Below are 23768 nucleotides of genomic sequence, written 5' to 3'. Positions count from 1 at the left end.
TTTATCTACTAAACAAACTACAAATAACCTTTCGGTAAAATTTGACAAGTGGGTGTTAGCTCAGAAGCACTCCCCTTGGCGCAGGGGTAAAGGTTTCAAAGTTTTGATTGTGACATCAACGCTATTCAAAAATAAATGTAACTCTACACGGTTTTACATTCATAGATGTGCATCTGGAAGTCCGGCTCAAGAACGGTGGTGAAAACAAGTAATGACCGGTCTGGGGTTTTTGAAGAAACTTGGGGGGCAGCCTTTCCAAAGAGGGTGGATGTAACCGCGCCAGTGTGCTCCGTGGTTCAGTGAGGAGAGCGCGACACCTGAGCGAGCCAATAGGAGCCGAGCAGGAAAGAGCTGGGCGCCTGCAGCCAATCAGAGACAAGAGGGATGGGACTGAGACTCCGGAAAGGGGCGTGCCCCCAAGCGCGGGGCTCAGCCAATCGGAGCCGAGTGGGGCGGGGCTGGGTGCCGGCAGTGGGAGGTCTCGGGGAAGCAAAGGACGCTGCGAGTGAGCCTTTCAGCCGCACTTGCACTTGTACCTGCACCTACGCTTCTCACCGGCAGGGCGGACGCAGGCTCGAAGGGTGACGGGGAACGGGGTGGCACTTGATCCGCTCGTCATGGCCTATCCGGGATACGGAGGAGGGGTGAGTGCTGTCCTCTGCGCGCGGCCACCGCTCTGCGGGGTGTGGCGCCCCTGCTGGCGGTGCCGAGGGACCGGGCCACCTTCGGCGCCTGAATCTTCGCCGCCTCTTGCACTGCCTCTTGTGCCCGCAGTCCGAGTCCTGGTCCCCGAGGCGTGTCTTGTGTAGCCAAGAGTGTGATGTGGTTTTAGAAACATCTTTCCTGGAACGGCGCGGGGAAAAGCACCCTTTTCTTGTTCCAGTCATCTGCTGTGCCCCGCCCCCAATGTGTCACTCCGTTTTGCCCGACATCCTCTTTCTGGATTTTTTGACCACTTATTTTCTATCCTTAAGAATAAATGTCTCCTCATCTTTACTGTTCTGCTAAGGGCAGTCTGTACTTCTACACTTTTTGGGGAATGGGAGGATTACTCTTTTCTTACATAACTCTTTATTTTGCATCAGCTTTGAGAGTTGGAAATTATAAGTGCAGTATCCTGGTGGCTAGCTGGCTGGCTTTTTCTTCTCAGAAAGTTGCACAACCTTCAGTATTTATGTCAGTGATCTTCAGAGTGGGGGAGCACACTTTGTATTAAAATGTGCACGAGGGATAATCCATTGGGCTGTTGGTAGACAATAATATAATTCTAATATTAATTGCACTTGTTTTTAACCCAGAAAGAGAAATTGAGCTTTACTAATATTTAATATAGGTTTTAGCACTGTCAGATGGCAGTGTTGAAAACCTGGCCTCAGTTCCTCCTGGCCCCTTCTACTTTAAGATGCCTAAGGAAGGTAAGGCCTTCTTCAAACATTAGTCAAGGGAGCGTTTGAAAATTTTCACACTGATGTAAAATACAGGGAGTAAACTGAGGGATGAAGTAGAGACATTGGCTTCTCAACTTGTTTGTTCCTTTAGCTTAATGTGATATATTACAGTTTATGCATACATAGTTCTCTGGCGTTGCAGATTCTATAATCTAGTTTAACTAAAATAACCCTTCCAAACTGGACCCGTAGTTTGAAAATTTCTGGGAAGAAACTAGGAATCCAAGATAATATTAAGGATTCAAAAATGTGCAAAACAACGTGAAAATGACATTGCCATCAGCTTTTAAGTCCAAGCTGTTCTTCAGTCACGTTACCAGATAATAACTCTATGTAATAGTCAGTGTTGACTCATTTGACACTACCAAGAAGACAACTTGAAATATGAATTTTTTAAACTATTTTTATGGATTGGCCTTAATGACTAGGAGCTCCAGTTCTCCATGGGGGTCCTTCTACATGAGTCTTGGGCTTCCTTATGCTGGCTTTGTTCTAAGAGAGAAACAGAAAGTGCCTTTTGAAGTCTTTAGTCTGGAATGGACTTTGGTGCAATTTCTGCTGTATTCTATCAGTTACGGCTGAAACAGGCCCAGCTTAGATTCAAGGGGATGGAGAAAGTCCGCCTTGCATAGGGGAGATGGCAAAGAATTTTCAATCATCTGTACTCTGACCATGACCAGCTCTCATGTCTTTGGATTTGGGGGCAGTGAATGCTGCATGTCAGGAAGGAAAGAGAGGTAGAAGGTTATTCATAAGGTCAGATTCTTCATGTAATATAGCTTGCCTGACTTTAGTTTAAAAATATGGAACAAATGGAGATGCTATAGTAAAGGGTTCATAGTCATCTTTTGGCATCACCTCAACATTAGCTTTTCACTAATATGCTTAGATTTAGTTTGACCTCGTTTCTTATAAAACACTTTTAGTTTTTCTTCCTGATGTGAATCTTACAGTGGTGAGGGTCTCCAGTAAGCCCTAACTTCCTGGATATGCCCTAACACTTGTTTTCACTCCTTGTCCTTGGAGGTTATTTCTACGTGCCCAAAGAGCAAAAGCTTTACGAGTTTTGCTAAACTGTTCACCTCAGGGTTTAGACTTGTCCTCAGATATTGGCCTGGAAATTTCCTTCCATTGGTAAGATGATTTAAAAATAATATTTTTGCAACATTTGGATTATTTTCATTACTAAGCTTGATTAAATTATCCTAGCTTGCCATTATTAGACATAGGAAGATTTTTTTCTCCCTTGAGTCAATATTTATAATTTTAGAAGGGCCATCTCATCTACATTTTCCAAATATATTGGTAAAAAGGTATTCATAGCATTGTTAATATATATTTTAAAATTTAAATTCTATTTGTGGTTAAATACTCTCCTTTTTTAAAAAAATATTTTTATTGATTTCAGAGAGGAAGGGAGAGAGTGATAAAAACATCAATGATGAGAGAGTCATTGATCGGCTGCCTCCGGCACGCCCCCTGCTGGGGATCGAGCCCACAGCCCGGGTACATGCTCTGGAGGGGAATCGAACCTGGGGCCCGTCAGTCCCCAAGCCTATACTCTGTCCACTGAGCCGGCCCTACTAGGGCCCTTTTACTATTTGTCAGCCTGGTCTGTCCATCTCTTCTTTTCAAAGAAGCAACTTTTAAACAATCACATCTATTTTTTTTTTTTTTTTGCTAATATTGTCTTACTGTTTCCTTTCTTGTACTTCATTGCTTCAGAATCTATATATGTTTTGACCACCTCCTGAGGAAGTTTCCTGGAACTCTTAATACTTCCTCCATACTTTTGCTCTTACCACATCCCTGCCTAGGGCTTTTCAGAGTACCTCTAAAAGTCTCTATCTTTTATCTTCTTTGCCCTTTATCTTAATCTTTTTTGCCTCTGGCAATCTCTACTGACCCTTAAAGAATGCAAGTGAAGTTACAAACTAGCATTTGCAAAATAGTCATGGGAATGTGAAGTTCAGCATAGGGAATATAATCAATAATATTGTAATAATTATATATGGTGTCTGCAGGTAGTAGACTTATCTGGGAGATCACTTCGTAAGTTATATAAATATCTAAGCACTACGCTGTACACCTGAAACTAATATAATATTAAATGCCAACTGTAATTTTAAAAAAATTTCAAGACAACACTATATGAAAAAAAGAATGTAAGTGAAAAATATTTTCATTCAAGTACCATATGATTCTGGAATCTAATGAACAAAATGAACTAAAGCAAAATAGAGACAGACTCACAGACAGACACCAGGCTGACTGGCTGTGGCGAGGGAGCTAGGTGTGGAGGAGGGTGGAGGGATTGAGCAAAAAAGAAAGGGGAAAAAACTCTTGAACACAGACCACAATGTCAATGTGGTAATTCCCTCGGGTTAGAGGTGGGGGGATGGAGGAAGGTGGAGGAGGGTAAGGGGGGATAAATGGATGGAAGCTTTTCTTGGGACGGTAAATACAAAGTACAGAGTACAGATGATGTGTTGTAGAATTGTGCACCTGAAACCTGTATAATTTTGTTAACCAGTGTCACCCCAATAAGTTCAATAAAAAGGAAAAAACACACCCAAAATGGAATAATGAACTATCTTTATACTTCACACTAAAAGAAAACAAACAAAAACAACAACAACAACAAAAAACAACTGAGTAAAGTTATCTTTTTAAAGTTATTAATAATGTGTACCAAGTTCCAATTGAAAAGAAAAGAGGAACCACAGATATAGCAGGAAACAAACAGTAGGTAGCCTCTGGGTCATACTGTCTATTTTTGAATCATGATCTACTTCTTACTAGTTATCTGACCTTAACCAATTCAGGAAGCCTCCTGAAATTTCAGGTCCTCAATTGCAAAAAGGACATAGTACTTTTATACCTCATAGGGTTGTTGGAAAATCAAATAACATAATAGGTGGAAAGTACTTAGGACAGTAGTACCTGGGATATGAAAAGCTCTCAAAAAATATTAGCTCTGTATTATTATTGTTTGTATTCTTGTTGTTACTCTTAGTTTTGAAAAGGACCATGGTTAGAATTATAAATTTATTGATCTGTTCATTGATTTCTTCCTTAAAAAAATTTTTTTTGATGGAGCAGGTATTTCAGTCCTACGCTGTTTCCCTTGATTTATTCACAATTTCATTGTATTTTACCATGCATTCTTCTAAGTATGTGTCTTGAGTTATACTACTTGTTAGTTTTTCTGTAGATGAATTTTCTTACACATTTTATTTTTGTTTATTTTAGTGTTGATTATGGTAAACACTTTTTCAAATTATGTATGTTCATCTATTAGATTGAGTTCTTAGTGGCTAGAGATTTTTTTTTTTTTCTTTCACAGTTCTTTTAATTCTGGATAACATGTTACTGAATGGAATTAGATCCAATTATGGAACATCTAGCATTTTGAAGCTAACAGCTTTTGTGATAGTGAATTTGGAAGCTTTCAGTAACTCTGTTTCTGCACTGCAATGGACTGCTCATAAGTATTTCTTTTTAAACCAACGTTAGTGGATAATAGGTAGCATTTTGTGATAATAACTTCCTCCTTTTTCACTCTTCTAGTTTGGAAATTTTATTGGTCAGATGCCAGGAATGCAGATGCAGATGGGACAGCCAGTGCCAGGAACAGGACCACAGGTGCTCCCTGGTGGATACCCCAGACACCCAGCTTACTTGAACAATTACTCCTCAGCCGAAGACCCCATGTGGACATACTTTACTGCTGTTGCTGGACAGGTGCGATGCTAAATACATTGGACAAATATCAGTTAAAAATGATTGCTGTTTAAAGACATGCCACTTTTTTTATTTAGTGTATCATTTAAAATGTATATCAAATTTGTACTTTAAACCTTTCTAGACTAATTTTCTTCCTGAGGTCAGAGATGAGGTTAGTCATTTTATTTTAAAAAGTCTGTTAGCATGATCCCTGACACATAGTTTATTTAACCAAAAGTGGAACCAGGGTGGTGTGTGGAGAATGAGCCAGAGAGGATTTGGAAAAAGATATCTACAAGAACAGATTGGTGACATCACTAAGTTGCTATAGAGTCAAGTTCTGTCTTGCTCTAGGCGTCTTGTATAAAACAATAAACCCTTAGTTGTTTAAGCCCCTTTAATAGCATTTTTTATTGTTTGCAGCTAAATGAAATCTTGTTACATGATACCTTCTTATCAGGAACTGGACATATATATTTAGAGACTTTTATTTGACTTCTGATCTATTACAGTATAACAGTTTTCAACAATGATTTTCTGTGTTTGTACTGTTTGATACTTGCCTCAATTTTTGCATAGCCTTGTGCTTTTGTGTAGTTAAACTCCATGAAGAGACGGCTCTTGCAATATTGTCCCCTACCAGGTTGACACTAGGAATATATTAGTCATTCACTACATGGGTTGAGTGGGTACATAAGCTATTTCATTTCTAATTTTTTAGTTCAAATATTTAGACAATTCTTTTATATGTTGAATTTTGCCTAGCTTTAGGATCAGGTGTAATATCAGACTTACATAATATGCTTCTACAACCCAGTTACTGAACTCACCACTATAGCTGTATTCTTTTTTAATAGGCCATATAATGGCCTATATCATGCTCTACAAGAAATGCCCAGTTAAAGCTTTCTGCAGTGTTCCTTTTATAGGATGATGTTTTCTGAACAGTGATGATTTAATCGTCAGTTGATTTGAGGAAATTCTGGTTCGTACCTTCATAAACACACAAACATACACACATGCACACACACACACATCATGAATTTCAGTAATAGCAACACCTTTAACTTTAGAGTGCACACTGCTTCCACTTCTGAAGTGGATGCAGAAGAACTTCAGAAATGTTTGACACAGTCTGGAATTAGTGGAACTTACTCTTGTGAGATCTTTTTTACTCCACTGGGCCCCTGCACACATTCCTTATTACCTTTACTCTGCTGTATTTTCCCCTTATCACTTACTATCATCAAAGTAATTTCTTCTTTATTGTCTCTTTCCCACCACTAACATGTAAACTGTATGAAGGTGAGGAATTTGTTTTGAACAGTGTTAGATAACTAGTCCTATTAATGGTGCTTGTACATAGTAGGTTGCTTAATAAATATTTGTTAAATTAATTTCTTATTCTTTCTAAATGGAAGATATTTATTTGGTTGCTTCTCTTCATTTTCTTAACATACTTGATTTAATGATTGCTATAAAATTAATTTCATTTTGTATGGGATTGTTCTAAAATTGTTAATTTTTGTTGGTTGTCTTGTTGACCATTAGATTTTTTTATATACTTTCGACTTTTGGTTCATAAACTTGTTTTGCTTGGAGTTCTTGTGTATTTCCTCCCTTCTTTTGGTCCCCTTCCATGTTACCCCTTTCCTTCCCCATGTCGCCTTTCCTTGTGTAGTGGTTTTGTGATTGTCCCCACCTCGATTGCGTCCACAATTTAAAATATGGCTGATTTTTTTTAAAAGAACTATTTTCTAACTACAGAATTTAATTTTTTAAATGTATTTTTTATTGAAATTTTTTGGGTGACATTGGTTAATACAATTATATAGATTTCAGGTATACAGTTCTATAATATATTTAAAATTATGTAAACAAGATTACAAAAACCTGCATGACAGACAGATAGGCAACCACTTAGATGCTGTGTAGTACTAAATAGTACTACATGGTTGGTTCATTGAGAAGAAGTTTTCGTATAAGGAAATCTAAGCTAAAGATCAGAATATGAGTGTTTATAGTAATTCTTAGCCATAGTTTTTCAAAGTTGTTTTTTTTTTCCTTTGGTCCTACAAAGTACATTTTAAATTTGTCCCCTTGATCCTTTCTCAGAGCTATTGTTTGGTATTCAGACAATGTATTTGATGCCTCCAAGTAAATTATTCTCCTCTCTCTATATTTTTTTAAATAGTAAATAGGATGAGGTACTGAAACCTGAGACTCCTCAACCTGTTTCACTTCCATTGTGATTTCTTATTTGTATTAAAAACATATTTTCCATAAGTTCAAGCCAAGAATGTTTGGGCAATAATCAGAAGATTACTACCAAAATGTACGGAACTCTAAAATTTTGCTGGGGGTAATAGTTTTGGAGGGAAAATATATTTTCTTTTTTAATATTTATTAGAAATAATCTCCCCCCCAAAATAGGCATGAAAGGAAAGTTTTGAGATTTTTCTTAAAAATTCCATTGTAGGTATTTTTCCAACTAATTTAAGTAGAGGTCCAGTGTTTCCCCCAAGATATTATTTTGAGCTATTATTGTATAGAATGATTATGCCATTTCCCCGAAGTAGAAAAAATAAATTATATTTGAGATGCTTCAAAAATTAATAGATTATAATTCGATTGTGAAAAATTATTTATAGTTCATGATGTTCTATAATATGCCTTTGCTATAAAAGTCATCTATTATTTTGTAGTTGATAATAGAGTAATATTGTGAAGAATGCATATTTATTGATTGGTCTAGATCAGTGGTTCTCAACCTTCCTAATCCAGTTCCTCATGTTGTGGTGACCCCCAATTTCATTGTTACAAATTGAACATAATTAAAGCATAGTGATTAGTCACAAAAACAATATGTAATTATATATGTGTTTTCTGATGGTCTTAGGTGATCCCTGTGAAAGGGTCCTTCGACCCCCAAAGGGGTCGCGGCCCACAGGTTGAGAACCTCTGGTCTAGATGGACAGTTAGCACTTTAATGTGCATTTACACAACTGTACATTAAATCAAGTTATAATTATTTTAACAGGATGGTGAAGTGGATGCAGAAGAACTTCAGAAATGTTTGACACAGTCTGGAATTAGTGGAACTTATTCTCGTGAGATCTCCCCCCGCCCCCCCCCCCCCCCGTTGAAATTGGAATAGGAAATTCATATCCTAACATTTTGCACCCATACTTATACTACTTTACAGTTTTTTTTTTATCAGAGATATACATGCACATAGTTTAAAGAGTCAAATAATTCTTCAAAGTTTGTTATGAAAATAACTGTTCATTGTTCATTGCTCTCTCCCCAGTGTTAACCACTCACAGAGGAAATATCTTTCAACTTTCTCAGCTGATTGTTTTGAAATTTGCCTCCAGATCTCAAAACAGCACGCTTTTTAAATCACTATTGCTTTTCAGTTTTAATGATTATCAGTGGAGGTCTTTTGTGGAGCATGAGGATTTAACTCTCAACCTTAAACTCACCCTTGTCCCTGCCCTCCACACAGGAGCCCTACCCATCCCATCCATTCAGCACAGCGATGTAATAATTTATGTTAGGTTGACAATCAGTATTTGCCTTTTTGTTACTATCTAAATGCTCTTCTTATATCTTTCGATAGATATGATTAATATTCCATTTTACATAACTTTCCTTTCCTGAAATTAATCATCATCTTGGAGCTTCCTGTTGTGCTCTACTCTGTGCAGAGCCGTCACGCTGGCATTTCATCACCATTGTTCGGGAGCTATCTTTCTCTCTCTGGAGTTGGGTCTTCCCTTTATTTCATCTCTTGTCATCTTTTTTAATTCTATAAAGTATAACATTAGCTTCCTATTAAAAGAGTACATGGGAGGTAAATTTTTTTGAGGCTTCATCTGAAAATGCTTTCATTCTGTCCTCAGAATTAAATGAATGGCCATGTGTAGAATGCTGTTACAAGTAATTTTCACTTAGAATCTTAAAGGTACCATTGTTTCTAGCTTCCACTGTTGCCCTGTCTTTCTGTGTCCTGCCTATATGTCATATGTCTTTCCTCTCTTGAGGCCTGTGAAATGTTTGTTCCTACTCTGGTGGTTCACAGTCATGTGCCTAGTTGTGTTGTGTGGGGAACTCAGTAAGTACCCCCAGTCTGGGACTCATTTGCTTTAGTTCTGGGATATTTTCTTCAGTGATGTTTTCTCTATTTTCTCTTTCTAGGATGCCTGTTATTTGGGATGGATTACTTATTTTCTCCTACTTCTTCTTTTCCTCTGTTTTGGGAGGACATGTCCATATCTTTATTTTCTAAACCTTCTATTGAGTCTTGTTTACTGCCATGTTCTTAAAATCCAAGAGCATCTGTGTTTTTTCTTCATGAATGTGATATCTTCCATGATCTCTCTGAGATTTAAAGTTTTTTTCTTTCTATACAACCTTTGTTCCCAACAGATTGCTTCTTCCCCCGCACCCCCCATTTGTTTGTTTTTTATATTAGATGCTTTTCTCAGGTGTCTGGTGATCCTGGGATGCTCATTTTAACTAAAAGGCTGGTTAGAAGCTGTGAGATCATGGTTAGGTGCTGATTGTAGAGCCCTTTGTCTGATGGTTAGGCTGGGCAGTTTGGTGTGCAACACTGGGTGTTAGTATTCTTTAGGGTTTCCTTTTGGGCTGGCTGTCCAGCTGATCTTCTGTCTGGAAAGGAGGGGGAAAGAATCAGCAGGGCTCTCAGTCTTTTGTAAATTGTCATTTAATTGCCAGCTAGCTAACCCTGTTCTGGAATCCTGCAATCTAGAGACTTCTCCCGGGAATAAAACCCCAGACTTCTGCTGAGGTGGGAGCAGACATAGCCTTCCACTGAACTGAGGCCAGGAGGGGATTTAGAGCTCTGAATGCTCCTTAAGTAGACATTCAGTCACTCCTGTTTTTATCTTATCTTTACCCATTTACAGAAGTATTGCCAATTCTTAAACTTTTGGGGTCTTTTCCAGGATAAGTAGGCTGCTTCTCAGCTGTTCTTATTGCAAGTTCAGGAAAACACTTTTTCATCACTTAGGTTAGTTAACTCAAATCCATCTACTTTTCCAACTTGCAAAATTTGGTTCCTTTGTTTCTTCTCCCATTCTCTTTTTCTCTAAAGGTTTATGACTTAAAAAAAAAAATCCATTTACTCTCTATTCTAATGGAATGTGGTGAGAGAGAGGAACTCTTATCAATTTTCCTGAAAATTCTCTTCATTCTTTGTCAAAATATTTAATCTGATTAAATGTTTATGTTTATGTGAAATCACAAAACACACACTATCAGGCTCATAGTAAATGCGCACTGAGTATCTGCTGAAATTGTCAGCCTGAAAATACTGTAACCACCTATTCTAACATTAATTAAACATTCAAAGAAAATCAGCTACTAAAGCTTGTGGGATGTTTTACAATTTTTTTTTCTTAATGGATCTAAAATTTAACTGAAATCATTTGTTTCTTTATAGAATTTCAAAAATATCAAATAGCATAAAATAAGTCAACTTAATTTTAAGTATTTTTATTTATTTATTTTTATTTTAATGAGCTATTAGCTATGAGAATTTTGTAAGCTTAACTGTGCTGATATAATGTTTTATTTATCAGGGCTATGATATAGTCTTGAATAAATCACATACTAATTGAATGCAATTACAGTAAGGATTTGAGAAATTAAATTCTATTTACTGAGACCTCAGTTATGGTTCCATAATTACAAAAGTGTTAATATTTCTAATAAACCCTAATTTTAAGATAGTGTTTATTTATTCCTTCTTTCTTTTCTTGCCCCCCTTCCTCATCCCCAAGGGGGGGAAAACATTTGCTTCAGTTTAGAAACTTATCTTTTCTTACTTAATCAAATTACAGTAAAACTATCAAATGATTTACCTACATCCATTTTCATCTCACTTTATAGTCTATTCAGGGTAAACTAATGTTTCTGAAATGAAGATTTTAGAGTTGTCCCTCTGCTTAAAATCCTTCAGTGACTTCCATTGGTCTAAATCTTTAGGTTGGCATTTACGACTTTCATGATCTAGCCCTCATCTGTCTTTCTGATGTCATCATATGCAACTCCCTCACATATACCCCAGGCTTTAACCAAATTGCTAACTCCTTTAAGTTTTGTGATTTTAGTATATGTCAAATGCCTACTTAAACTCCGCTTGTCATTTGTATTAGGAAGACTAAAACGCTCCTCTATGTGATAGCAATTTTCAGTTACTTTATGATTGCTTATTTTTTTTTTTAAATTAAATCTTTATTGTTCAGATTATTACATTTGTTCCTCTTTTTTCCCCCCCATAACTCCCCTCCTCCCAGTTCCCGCCCCATCCTCCGCCCTCACTCCCCACCCACTGTCCTCATCCATAGGTGCACGATTTTTGTCCAGTCTCTTTCCGCATCTCCCACACCCCTTTCCCCCCCAAGAATAGTCAGTCCATTTCCTTTCTATGTCCCTGATTCTATTATAATCACCAGTTCATTCTGTTCATCAGATTATTTATTCACTTAATTCTTAGATTCACTTGTTGATAGGTGCATATTTGTTGTTCATAATTTGTATCTTTACCTTTTTCTTCCTCTTCCTCTTCTTAAAGGATACCTTTCAGCATTTCATATAATCCTGGTTTGGTGGTGATAAACTCCTTTAGCTTTTCCTTATCTGTGAAGCTCTTTATCTGACCTTCAATTCTGAATGATAGCTTTGCTGGATAAAGTAATCTTGGTTGTAGGTTCTTGGTATTCATCACTTTGACTATTTCTTGCCACTCCCTTCTGGCCTGCAAAGTTTCTGTTGAGAAATCAGCTGACAGTCGTATGGGTATTCCCTTGTAGGTAACTGAGTTTCTTTCTCTTGCTGTTTTTAAGAGTCTCTCTTTATCTTTTGCTCTTGGCATTTTAATTATGATGTGTCTTGGTGTGGTCCTCTTTGGATTCCTTTTGTTTGGGAAAAAAAAAAGTTCCGCGCTTCTTGGACCTGTAAGTCCATTTCTTTCACCAGGTGGGGGAAGTTTTCTGTCATTATTTCTTCAAATAGGTTTTCAATATCTTCTGGCACCCCTATAATTCTGATGTTGGTACGCTTGAAGCTGTCCCAGAGGCTCCTTACACTATCCTCGCATTTTTGGATTCTTTTTTCATTTTGCTTTTCCGGTTGGGTGTTTTTTGCTTCCTCGCATTTCAAATCATTGACTTGATTCTTGCGCTCCTCTGGTCTGCTGTCGGGAGTCTGTATAATATTCTTTATTTCAGTCAGTGTATGCTTAATTTCTAGTTGGTTCCCCAATATAACATCGAGGGTCTCATTAGTTTTCTTGTAGATCTCATTAAGTTTATCGGCGGCTCCTAAACAGTTCTCGAGAGACCTTAAAAGTGTGGTTCTGAACTCTATATCTTCCATTGACAATTTTGTCCTGTTTCTTTGTCTCCGCATTTTGTTATGCTTCCTTGGTGCACCCCCTCGTGGTCTTTGTTCGAAGTCTTCTAGTTAAACCTTGTTGTAGCTAATACCAGGGAGGGTTTGACCTCCAGGCCAAGTGGCTATGAGAGTCAGCTGTGTCAGCAGTGAGAGAACTTCTGTCCTCTAGGGAGGTGCTAATCTAGCCTTTGCCTGAGGCTATCCGGCAAATGCCTCAGTGCAGGGCTTGGGCGGGGCGGGTCGCACAGGATCAACAGGGTGGGCCGGAGAGAGCAGTTATGGCGGCTCTCAGTCCTGTCCCCAGGGGCTCTGCCTCTCTGAGTCCCAGCACCCGCTGCAAACCTCGGAGAGAAAGCTGCACTCGCTCTGACCGAAGCCAGACAGTCCCGCTTCTCCCATTTGAGTCTGGGTCCCTAAAGACTCGCCCGGATCTGGAGCTCAGAGTCTGAGACTCCCTCCCGATTGAAAACGCCAACCGCGCCCTCTGCCGCCAGCCCGCTCCGCGAACTCTGCACCTCAGAATTTGACTTCAGCACTGCGCCTCCTCTGAGTGTCCGTATGCGTTTCTCTTTCCTCCTAGTTGTAGGACTTCCACTCAGCCAGCGTTCCTGTGGTTCTGGGTGATGTCCCTTCCGTCTTTTAGTTTCACTTTTGAAGTAGTTGTTCAAGGCAGCAAACTCTGGCGTTAACCTGTGTCGCCATCTTGGTTCTCCTATGATTGCTTATTTAATTATCTAAATCCCCTTATTAGATATGATTAGATTGAAGGTAGCAATTTTTTTTTTTTTTTTATGGATGGCTAATGTGTTAAATTTGCTGATTAGGGTGATTGTATATTTTTGGCAATTTTGAATGTTTTAAGTTAGCAATAGAAATTGTCATAGTCTTACATAGATAAAATTGTTCAAAATCTAATTGAAATAATAAATATGTTTTACAGCCTTCAGTTTGGAAACCTGCAGAATTATGATTGCCATGTTGGATGTATCCTTGAATAAAAATAGCAAATACTATTGAATAGTTTCTTTTTCATACAAGGCAGTTGTGGATTATAGATTACCACAGTAAGCCAGAGTTTAAAAATGCTTTGTAAGATCTTGTTTGAATTCCATACTTTTCCAGTTTTACATATAAATCTATTCATATGCCAAATTTAGCTAACTCTTACAGAAGCATCCTATCGTGTGTGTGTGTGTGTGTGTGTGTGTGTGTGTGTGTGAATGATTTGGAGTTTTGGGTTAAGTAAATTCTCTTTGTTATCAATTTCATTTTTGTTAATAAAACTGTCAGAGAGATTACACAGGAAAAATGGGATTTAATGAATTCAAAGAACTTTGGACAGCTCTTAATGCCTGGAAACAAAATTTCATAACTATTGATCAAGACCGAAGTGGCACAGTGGAGCATCATGAGTTGAATCAAGCCATTGCTGCTATGGGTAAGAATATTAAAATTCTTTAGCATCCATCCAGGTCGTCTTTGTCCTTTGATCAGATGAATCTTAATTGTTTTAATTTTTTTAAGTAATAAAGGGATATATTATTTCACCTAGATTGATTTCAAGGTTGTAGGTAAATTCTAACTAAGGACCTTTAACAACACCAACAAAAACCATTTTATCCATTATTTTTTCAAAAGATGAACTTTCATACATTCTGGATGATAAATAACTTCTGAATTTTCTCTGCTGAGCATATTTAAATTTATTCCTCTAATTATTAGTTCTCACTTATTATTTATAGTATTCTTTTGTATCTTGGTAAGACCTCCAATTTGATAATCTAGTTTTTTGGCAGTAAACACCATGGTTTTTGTTTTTGTTTTTTTCTTAAGTAGTAGAGAATACACAGTAGATGCCAAAATACTTCCAAATTAGAAGTATGCGTTTTAGAATATTTTTAAATAATTTAATGTTATTTTTTGTCAGTCTCTGATAAGCTAAGGTTCTAAGTCTACTTTCTTTCAAAAAGTGATTATATACAATGGTGTGTAACTTGCTTACAGTTAATGACAGTTTTCAGTAAATTTAAGTGTGTTTCTCTTTATGATTTTATTTATACTCATTTCTAAACAAAATACATCTATAAGAAAATTAACTTCTTGAAAGTTAAAATCTGAAACCGATATAAATTATCTCAAATTCTAATTTAAAAAAGTAAAAAGTAGTGATTTTCTTTGTTTTATAAATGGACATTTTAATTTAATAAATGGTGATTTTAGGGACAATCCTGGCTATATAAACATGTACTATAGTTTATAGAGCCTTAATAATTAATGGATTAAACTTATTCCTTAATTCAGCATAATGTTGGAAAATTAATATAACCTTTTGCAAAAAAGAAAATAGCCAAACAATTCACATAGGCATCCTATATAATAAAAGCCTAATATGCTAAGTGTCTGGTCATCCGGTCGTCTGTTCAACCAATCAACGTGTAATATGCTAATGATATGCTAAGGCCGCTCAACCGCTCGCTATGCTGTGCACTGACCACCAGGGGGCAGATGCTCCGACTGGTAGGTTAGCTTACTTCTGAGATACAGCTGATCGGGACTGAGCAAGATGGGCCAGACACACCCTGGAGCCTTTCCATGGTCCCTCTCCAGCTGGCCAACTTCCTATGTCCCTCCCTGGCCCTGATTGTGCACCGGTGGGGTCCCTCGCCCTGGCATCTACCCTTTCGCAATCCGGGACCCCTTGGGGGAAGTCGGAGAGCTGGTTTTGGTCCGATCCCACAGGCCAGGCCGAGGGATCCCACTGGTACACTAATTCATTCACCAGGCCTCTACTATATAGATAAACTTGCTTAATTAGACCTGCTTTCTGATTTAGCTAAACTTTTTCCAGCCCAGTGAAGCACCCCAACTTCTCTTTCAAGTAATTGTCAGCAATATGCAGTAAATATCAACATGAAGCAGATTATTATTATAGATCCCGCAGGGAGAACAGAGGGTAAAATATTTAGCTGCAGCAGTGTTTGGCTATATTCTGCGCAGTGAGAAAACATGAAGTTATTTTCAGGGTCCACTATTTCTTACTTCTTTTCAGTTGAGTCAAGTTTCTGAGCTTTCTAAATCTCCATTTTCCGGGTAATGAAAAGAAAATAAGATTCCACCAAGTCTCCTATCTGCCTTCTTTAGGACTTCTGTGAGGATCAAATGAGATGAGGCACGGGAAAATGCTTCCCAGACAATTGGTTAAAGTGTAAAATATTTCCACCTGGCTATAAAGCAAGTTGTGTTCCTGGACTGAAGAAACCCCAAGGAGGCTAGTTGCTAGGGGAGAGGAAATTGGGCATTGCTATGTGATGTCATTACCTGGCACCCACAGCCACCGTTTCTGGGTTGGGCTGTGGGCTGTATTTTGCGCCATGGGGAAATCGCAGCGTAGGCTGCGATTTGGTGGGGTGTTGCTCTGGGGTGGTGGTGGGGCCTGTGTCCCACTTCAGGGAAGCCGAGTGTTGCTTTGTGGATGCCAGGTCCGCGGTGCCATTTCTTTGTAAATAGCCAGTGTGCATCACAGCAGCTCCTGCATTGAGCGTCTGCCCTCTGGTGGTCAGTGCGTGTCATAGCAACTGGCCAGACTGTCAGACACTTAGCATATTAGCCTTTTATATATATATAGAATATATGTTTTAATACTCACCCAAAGATTTTTCTTTCTCCATTAATTTTTAGAGTAGAAGTTGATGGGGAAAGACAGAGAGAAACATCATTCTGAGAGAGACACATCAATTGGTTGCCTCCTGCATGCACCTTAACCAGGGCCAGGGATAGCGCCTCCAACCGAGATATGTGCCCTTGACTGGAATCAAATTCGGGACCCTTCAGTCCACAGGCCGAGGCTCTATCCACTGAAAAAAACTGGTTAGGGTTCAAAATATATTTTTTAAATCACAAATAATATATTTTTTAGCTTCGACTTTATTAGAAAGCTAGATTTGTGATATTCATGTACCACTATTAATAATTAACAGTTACTTTGATCAATTTCAGTATGAATGTGTTTTGTTTCTAACATTGTGCTTTGTTCTTAACACGTTTTTTCGGATGCATTTTGAAAGTTAATTTATGTATGACTATTAACAAGAATGCAGTGTTTGTTGTGGTGTTATGTGCTTAGTATTAGAAGGTATAATTTATCAATCTCTTTTTTTTTTAGGTTATAGGTTGAGTCCTCAAACCTTAAGTGCTATTGTTAAACGTTATAGCAAGCATGGCAGGATCTTCTTTGATGATTATGTGGCTTGCTGTGTGAAGCTTCGGGCTTTGACAGGTATGGACCATTTACTAGTAAAAGTGGGTACAGCTATTTTTCTTAAGTAATGTTTGTTGCTTTCTCTAGCAAGTTTATATTATGTTTTCCCCTTTATTCACTATTAAATTTATCAGAGTGGTAGGCTTTAAAATTTTTGAAATATACGTAGTGAAAAATTGTTATAGCTCAGTTTTGGAGGTTTTTTCTTGTCTGAGATGCATAATCACTTAAGATTTAATTGAGTATGAAATTATTAATATTTCAGTACCTGGGGACACCAAGTATTTGAAACTATAGATTTTTCAGTTAGAATAAAAAAGTAATTTGTTTGTTTAAAGATTTCTTTAGGAGAAGAGACCACTTGCAGCAAGGGGTTGTGAATTTCATATATGATGATGTGAGTATCTTGTGTAAACTTTTGATACTTATACTGTGTTCTAGAAGTGTTCATGGTTACCAAAAACTATTAAGTGATCCCTGGCACCAACACTGGGAATAATATATTTTGTAGGCCATGTCCCTTTTCTATAAGATTAAATATTGGTACAAATACCAACTTGACTTTATAGTAAACATACAAAATATTTTAAAATTTTATTACAGGTTTCTGGCAGTTTTTCTTCCAAATCATTTTAAAGGGTAAAACTACCATTATTTTTATGAAGAGTAGTTTACTTGTGGTGATCTTTCTTAGTTCTAATAGAGATAGGAAATTTTCACATATAATAGATTATAAAGCTATTCATTTCTCATTTCAGATAATTGTTATTAACCTGAATCCAGCTTTTTTAAAAAATTGATTATATAAGCAAGTTATATTTCATATGTGTTCCGAAGTTTTAGTTTTTTCTTGTTTTTGTTTTTTTGTTTTTATGTGAAAGTTATAGGGTTGACATTACCCTACTAGCATATACTGGTTGAATTATAAATCTTGGAAAATCAAAGTTTCTCATCTTGCGAAAATACTTTTATGAAATATAATTAATAAAAACAAACACGATTTTATTGTTACCAGCTGATGATTTTGCTTATTTATTAGTTTTTGCAGGGCACGATGGCAATTTGAATATCTAGAATTTGAAAACTAAAGAAATACTGTGAATGTTTCTGCTTGGAAGAAATGAACTGGACTACTTTAAATTTAAGCTTTTGGGGCTTTTCATGTTTCTACCTATTAAATCTATTCCCTTTATAATATACATATATATATATTGTACATCTAGTAAAATGTGTTTTTATTTTAATGCACAATTCAAAGCAATAAAAGAGATGCTTTTGTATTTGGGATGTTTTTGCTTTTAAAGAAGTTTTCTCTTGATGGATATCTGTATAATGTCATCAAATATTGGTATGTGATTAATTGATGTATATATGTCTTTGCCTTAATTTGAACAATATAAACTTGGAGGAATGTACTTATGAGATTATGTAAGAACCTAAATGATGAAAGCCTAGCTAACACTGACTTAAACTTATCTGAAGGTTACAGATTTTGCTTTCAGGTTTTGTTTGTAGTTGTTGGTGTTTGAAGGTAAGCTAGAGGGGCAGTCCTGGATTTTGTGCCATATTCGTCATAGGGTTTGTTCTTATTCACATTATCAGAGAACAAACTCCCAGATCTTTAACTGTGAAGAATAAAATTGTAGTTCCTAAAATTTTGTCTTAAATCACCTTAGGTGGAGCATAAAGTAACGTATAGTGAAATAAGACTACAGGAGACATCATTTTTCTTTTTTTTATTCAATATATTGTATATATTTCTTCAACATGTCTTGTTGTTTTCTATGGGAAAAAAGTTCATAATAAACAACTTTTCTCTCTGAACTTTATTTTGTTACTAAAAACATAGATAACCTCAAATGACATCTTTTGCTACATCTAGATTTTTCTGGAAATGACATTTTTAATGAAATGTCAACATTTAAACTTATTCTACTAAACTAAATTATTGTTTATACATAATGCCAATTGTGCATAAAGTTAAAAAATCAGATAATTTTCCACTTTGTTTAAATGTTGAGAAATTATAAATTTGACTTTCTTGACGACGTTAACTGCTGGTTTGGCATTAGTAAGCCAATATGTCTTTTGAGCGCATCTGTGTACTGTGGGGTACGGAGCCTGGTAGACACCGCAGCAGTATTGCTGTGTGGTATTACTATGGAAATTGCCAAGTTGGGCCACTAGGATTTTAGCATGTAAAAACCCCTGGAATAAGCTGCTATAATGAAGCAAGCCCCTTTTTTGGCCACACCTTCAGTCTTTCTCAATGAAGATTTAATAAACATACTTTATCCGAATCTCTTCCTCAGCTTAAAGGTAAATAACAGTAGTCCCCCCTGATCCAGAGTGATACATCCTAAGATCCCCAGAGAATGCCTGAAACCACAGATAGCACCTAAATATACTGTTTTTTTCTATACACACACAGTTGTGTTAAAGTTTCATTTATAAATTAAGCACAGTAAAAGGTTAACCAGATTAAATATAAAATAGATCATTATAACAATATACTGTATTAAAAGTTATGTGAGTGTGGACTCTGTCTCTCTTAAAATAACTTACTGTACTCCACATCCCAGAAGGGATGACCTGGGACGACTCGAGCTTTCTGCACACTACTCAGAACAGACGCAATTTAAAACTTATGAATTGTTTATTTCTGGAACTTTCTACTTTATGTTTTCGGTATCTGACCTCAGGTACTGAAACCAGGATACGGGGGCAGTACTGTACAAATTGATATAATTTTAGTATGGTGAGTGACCAAGTAAATATATAGTTTTTATAAAACTTTCTTTTTTTAAAGACTATATCTTTATTGATGTCAGAGAGGAAGGGAAAGGGAGAGAGAGATAGACACATCAATGATGAGAGAGAATCATCAATTGGCTGCCTTCTGCACGCCACCACTGGCGCCAAGCCCATCACCCAGGCATGTGCTCTGACTGGAAATTGAACAGTGACCTCCTGGTTCATAGGTTGATGTGCAATCACTGAGCCACACCAGCCAGGGCAAAACTATGTTTCTTAAAAAATGGAGGATTAACAGTAGTATCTTGAAAAAAAAAAAGTTGAAAGGATGCAATTATAGTCATTTAATTATGTAAATAATAATTTTACATAATTAGCTACCAAATTCATTTGGTCAGTTTTATAAAAATATGTGTATAAATAACCCGTTTAATTTTATCCTCTGGCTGTTAATTTTTTTTTCTTGAACATACATTTGATAATGTGAGAGGGCATTAACTGAGCCATAGAAAATATAGAATTTTAATAAAATAAATTGAAGTTAATATTGAAAAAAATACAGAATTTTAAATAAAAGTATTGTAGTAAGAGCTAATGTAAACACACTATATATCATTCCCATACAATAAAGATGTTAATATGACTCAGCAGTCTAGAAACTTAATATCCCACTTACAGGTGGTCAAGTTACAATGCTCTTCTAAGGTCAATTATAATTTTTCTTACTTGGAGTCTCCTAGTTGAGGTAAAACTTTAAAAAATGACATGTGATGTTCCTATAAGTTTCTGCCAAATGACATTTTGTATTAGAAGTCTTTACACAGTCCCCTAACTCCGATTTTCAACCTTTTTCATCTCATGGCACATACAAACTATTAAAATGCTGTGGCACACCAAAAAATATTTTTTTTTTTTGCTGATCTGACAATAAAAGTAGGCATAATTTTGATTCATTTACACCGGACAATGTTGGCTGTTGTCGTTCTTTTATTTGACACTCTAAGGCAGGGGTGGGGAAAGGCCAGCCAGTGAGGCGTATAAGACCCACAAATTCATCTGGTCTGGCCCTGCCAGGCATTAGGAGTGAGTTAATTAAATGTTTGACCAAATATAGCAGCCTAATTTTTAAGCTGATAATTTTGTAAGGTCAGAGAATGATGTTATAAATATCCAAGTGGCCCTCGGCAGAGAAAAGGTTCCCCACCCCTGCTCTAAGGGGAAAGAGGTTAGTGCCCCTGACTAAATAGTCAGGCATTGAATGTTTTTAAATGTTCTTGTGGCACACTGACTGAAAACTGCTGCTCTAACTCATCCTTTTCTATAGGTATTCCTGTGCCTTTGGTGTTAGGAGGTCTGTAAGAATTAGTTTCCATGGCCAGACGTAGCTGAGAAATTATCATCCCCCTCAGGGAACTTGAGAAATCCCAAGGTACATACAATTCTGTTAATTTTATTTGACCTAGTTTATTCCAGATTCTTTTGGACACAGAACCCTTTTCCTAGCAAAATAATTTTCCAGCCAATCCAACTTCATTGTGAGACAACTCCTTTGCATTTTAATTAAATAGATAATCTTTTAAAAACATTAGACAATAGAGAATATTTCACTGGGGTTTTTACACTGAAATGCAATTCACTCAGTTCACTCAATGTTTTAAGATAATTGATGTAAACCAACATCCATCACTAAAGTAGTAATTAAATAGTTTTATGATAAACATGACTGGAATATTAATATGTCATATTAATATAATAATTTGTACTGGTTAATTCATGCTCGATTTTCTTATGATATAAATTATTGAATAATGTACACTCTTAATTCTAAGTGCTTTTATTTATACAGTACATATGTTTCCATGTCATTTGAGAATTTTTAAAATAAACATTCAAATAGCTTGCTGTAAATTTTAGTATCATACAAAATCTGTTACATATATATATTATGAGATGCTTCGATTCAAATAACAGTGCAGTAATTCACCTGTGCCTAAAAAACTGACAAATAATTAAATGTCAGGTATTCCACTTCTATTTTCGGTGCCAGTTTACACATTTTAAGTTACATAAAAGGGAAATCAATACTATTAGAGTGTTAATTTGGTCCACTTTAAATGTAATCTTAAGGACTGTGCTCATTTGATCTATTTAAGCATGCATTCAGAAACAAAAAGTCATACAAATATCAAGTGATATGTTTATTTCCAGAAAAGACATTTACCCTGGAAGAGAGTAGAATTTATGAATGTAGTTTAAAGTCTGTGCAATTAAAAAAGTAACAAAAACATCAATTTGTGATTATTTCTTTAAATAAAATATACAAATCAAGTTCACTTGTAATCTTTGGGCATTACTAAACTGAACAAACAAAATAGATACTGTTTGTCAGAAATGTGCTTTTCTATCTCTTTTTATGTTTGACAACTTCATGGAAGATATGTATTCTATATGTAGCAGTTTTCTGGGAAATTAATAGCAATAAATTTGTGGAAAGTCTGGTAAATTAAATCTATTAAGTAAAAACTTTACAATGCAACCATGGGTGTTTTATTACCTTAAAATTTGTATTAAAAGATCACAAATTCTTTTGGTCTTAGTGCAGTCATGTACGCAGTAAATTAAGCACTTTGAAATAAATGTACAATGTTAAGGTATCTAAGAGTATGTCTTGACTTCATAATAATATTAGGTGATGCAAAAACATTTTGAACTGTTATAGTGATGAATGCAAAAAGGATCTTAAATGAATATTTTTCAGATATTTGTGGTCTAGAATAAGGTCATGATGTCACATATGTCCATATATTAAAATCATTTTGTAATTTAGAATACTGAGCACAAAATTTCCAGCAAAACACCGGAAAACATATGAAAAATTTCTGCCTGACTCACTATCAGCTCATTATTGAATACTGGGAAATCTTGTGCTTTTAATTATATCTTGCCATCTTTTTCTACTTATTTTAAAAAACATATTTTACTGGCATATAAAAGAAGAGCCTTATGTTACTTAACATTCCTTTTACCCAAGTTGCTTGGTAATGTGCAGCTTTGTATATTTGCGAGCATTCAAAACTCAGATGTGCTTCTATATATCTGAATAGATAGTAAGTAGACATTGGCAGCACTTCTACATAACTATGATGTGCGTAGAGTTAGGAAAGGAGGGGGGTCCTTGCCTATGTGCTACTTACTGTTTTAAGGTGCACCCCTTTTGCAATATCAGAGATGGCAGCAATTTGGAAAGTTTACAGGGAATGAGAAGAATTGGGTTTAGGTCATCATGTAACAGCTTGCCAGGAATGAGTCCCTTCTGATGACATTGTTGGGGAGGGGAAGGGAGTGTTCAACTTTTTCTATTAAGCATAATAATATAAATATGCACTTTACAGATGCATGCATACAGCCATTTGCATTTTAGATTACCATATTTAATCACATTTTATCGTGCTATGATTACTGAAATCTCAACGGATAACCTGAACAGTGCTAGTATGATTGTCCTAGAAACATACTAACTAAAGATCCATATTCTTTTGAAAATTATAGGCCATTTAAAAATGATTTTAGATTAATTGAACTTTTGGATGCATATTTCATTCCCAATGCTATCTAAATGTAGGACTCCCCAATTTGTTCTTATAACAAAAGACTTTAAGTTTTTAAACATTAAGCTTTTTCATACTTTGAATCTTATTTTATAATCACCTCACTTATCAATACAGCTTTCTTCTAAACTGTATTTGGTTTATTTTTTCACTTATCAAATAGGGAAATGTTCTCTTGGATTTTTAAACCTTAAAAATAAATGGTAGCGATTCTAAACCACTAAACAGACTAAACAATCCTTAGCTTAGAAAATTTCCACATCATGACCAACAAATTTTAGTTAAAAGTTTTACTTGAAGATAGTTGGATGTTTTTCTTAAATAACAGATTAATGATTCTGGATGGGGGAGAGGAGAATTAAGAATGTATGAAACTTAAGCAAATGAAAATAATATTCTCTGGATATTTTCTTCTTAATGCAAAAAACTGAATCAAACATACATTATAATAATTTTGTTTCACATGTAAGTTAATTTCTTTAGCCATCATAAATTTTAAGTAATCAAGTATTTTAGTAAATAACTATGTTATTCTTGATAACAGTAATAAAA

General features: G+C 36.0%; 1 protein-coding gene across 2 annotated transcripts; it reads left to right on the top strand.

The window, feature by feature from the left end:
• Window positions 1-477: 477 nt before the first annotated feature.
• On the top strand, window positions 478-23768 carry GCA (grancalcin). 2 transcript variants are annotated; one of them, XM_036319926.1, is made up of 8 exons: window positions 478-644; window positions 5019-5192; window positions 8215-8284; window positions 13537-13580; window positions 13887-14034; window positions 16759-16872; window positions 17193-17251; window positions 17894-23768. In XM_036319926.1, exons 1-8 carry the CDS (start codon window positions 618-620, stop codon window positions 17918-17920), a joined length of 663 nt encoding a protein of 220 aa, XP_036175819.1. In that variant the 5' UTR covers window positions 478-617; the 3' UTR covers window positions 17921-23768. The 2 variants fall into 2 exon arrangements, with proteins under 2 accessions (XP_036175819.1, XP_036175820.1); XM_036319927.1 differs by lacking the exon at window positions 17193-17251.

This window comes from Myotis myotis, unplaced genomic scaffold (assembly GCF_014108235.1).
Source record: "Myotis myotis isolate mMyoMyo1 unplaced genomic scaffold, mMyoMyo1.p scaffold_m19_p_8, whole genome shotgun sequence".
Taxonomy (NCBI): domain Eukaryota; kingdom Metazoa; phylum Chordata; class Mammalia; order Chiroptera; family Vespertilionidae; genus Myotis; species Myotis myotis.
Note: the sequence above shows the minus strand (reverse complement) of the source record. Positions and strands in the feature narration are given on the sequence as shown.

What these genes read in the sequence shown, in the direction of transcription:
- GCA (XM_036319926.1), top strand. Translation starts at nt 618, where the DNA reads ATGGCCTATCCGGGATACGGAGGAGGG. An exon ending in AATTAGTGGAACTTATTCTC is followed by an intron (nt 8,285 to 13,536) that starts GTGAGATCTCCC and finishes TATGTTTTACAG; the next exon opens with CCTTCAGTTTGGAAACCTGC. An exon ending in TTATGATTGCCATGTTGGAT is followed by an intron (nt 13,581 to 13,886) that starts GTATCCTTGAAT and finishes TAAAACTGTCAG; the next exon opens with AGAGATTACACAGGAAAAAT.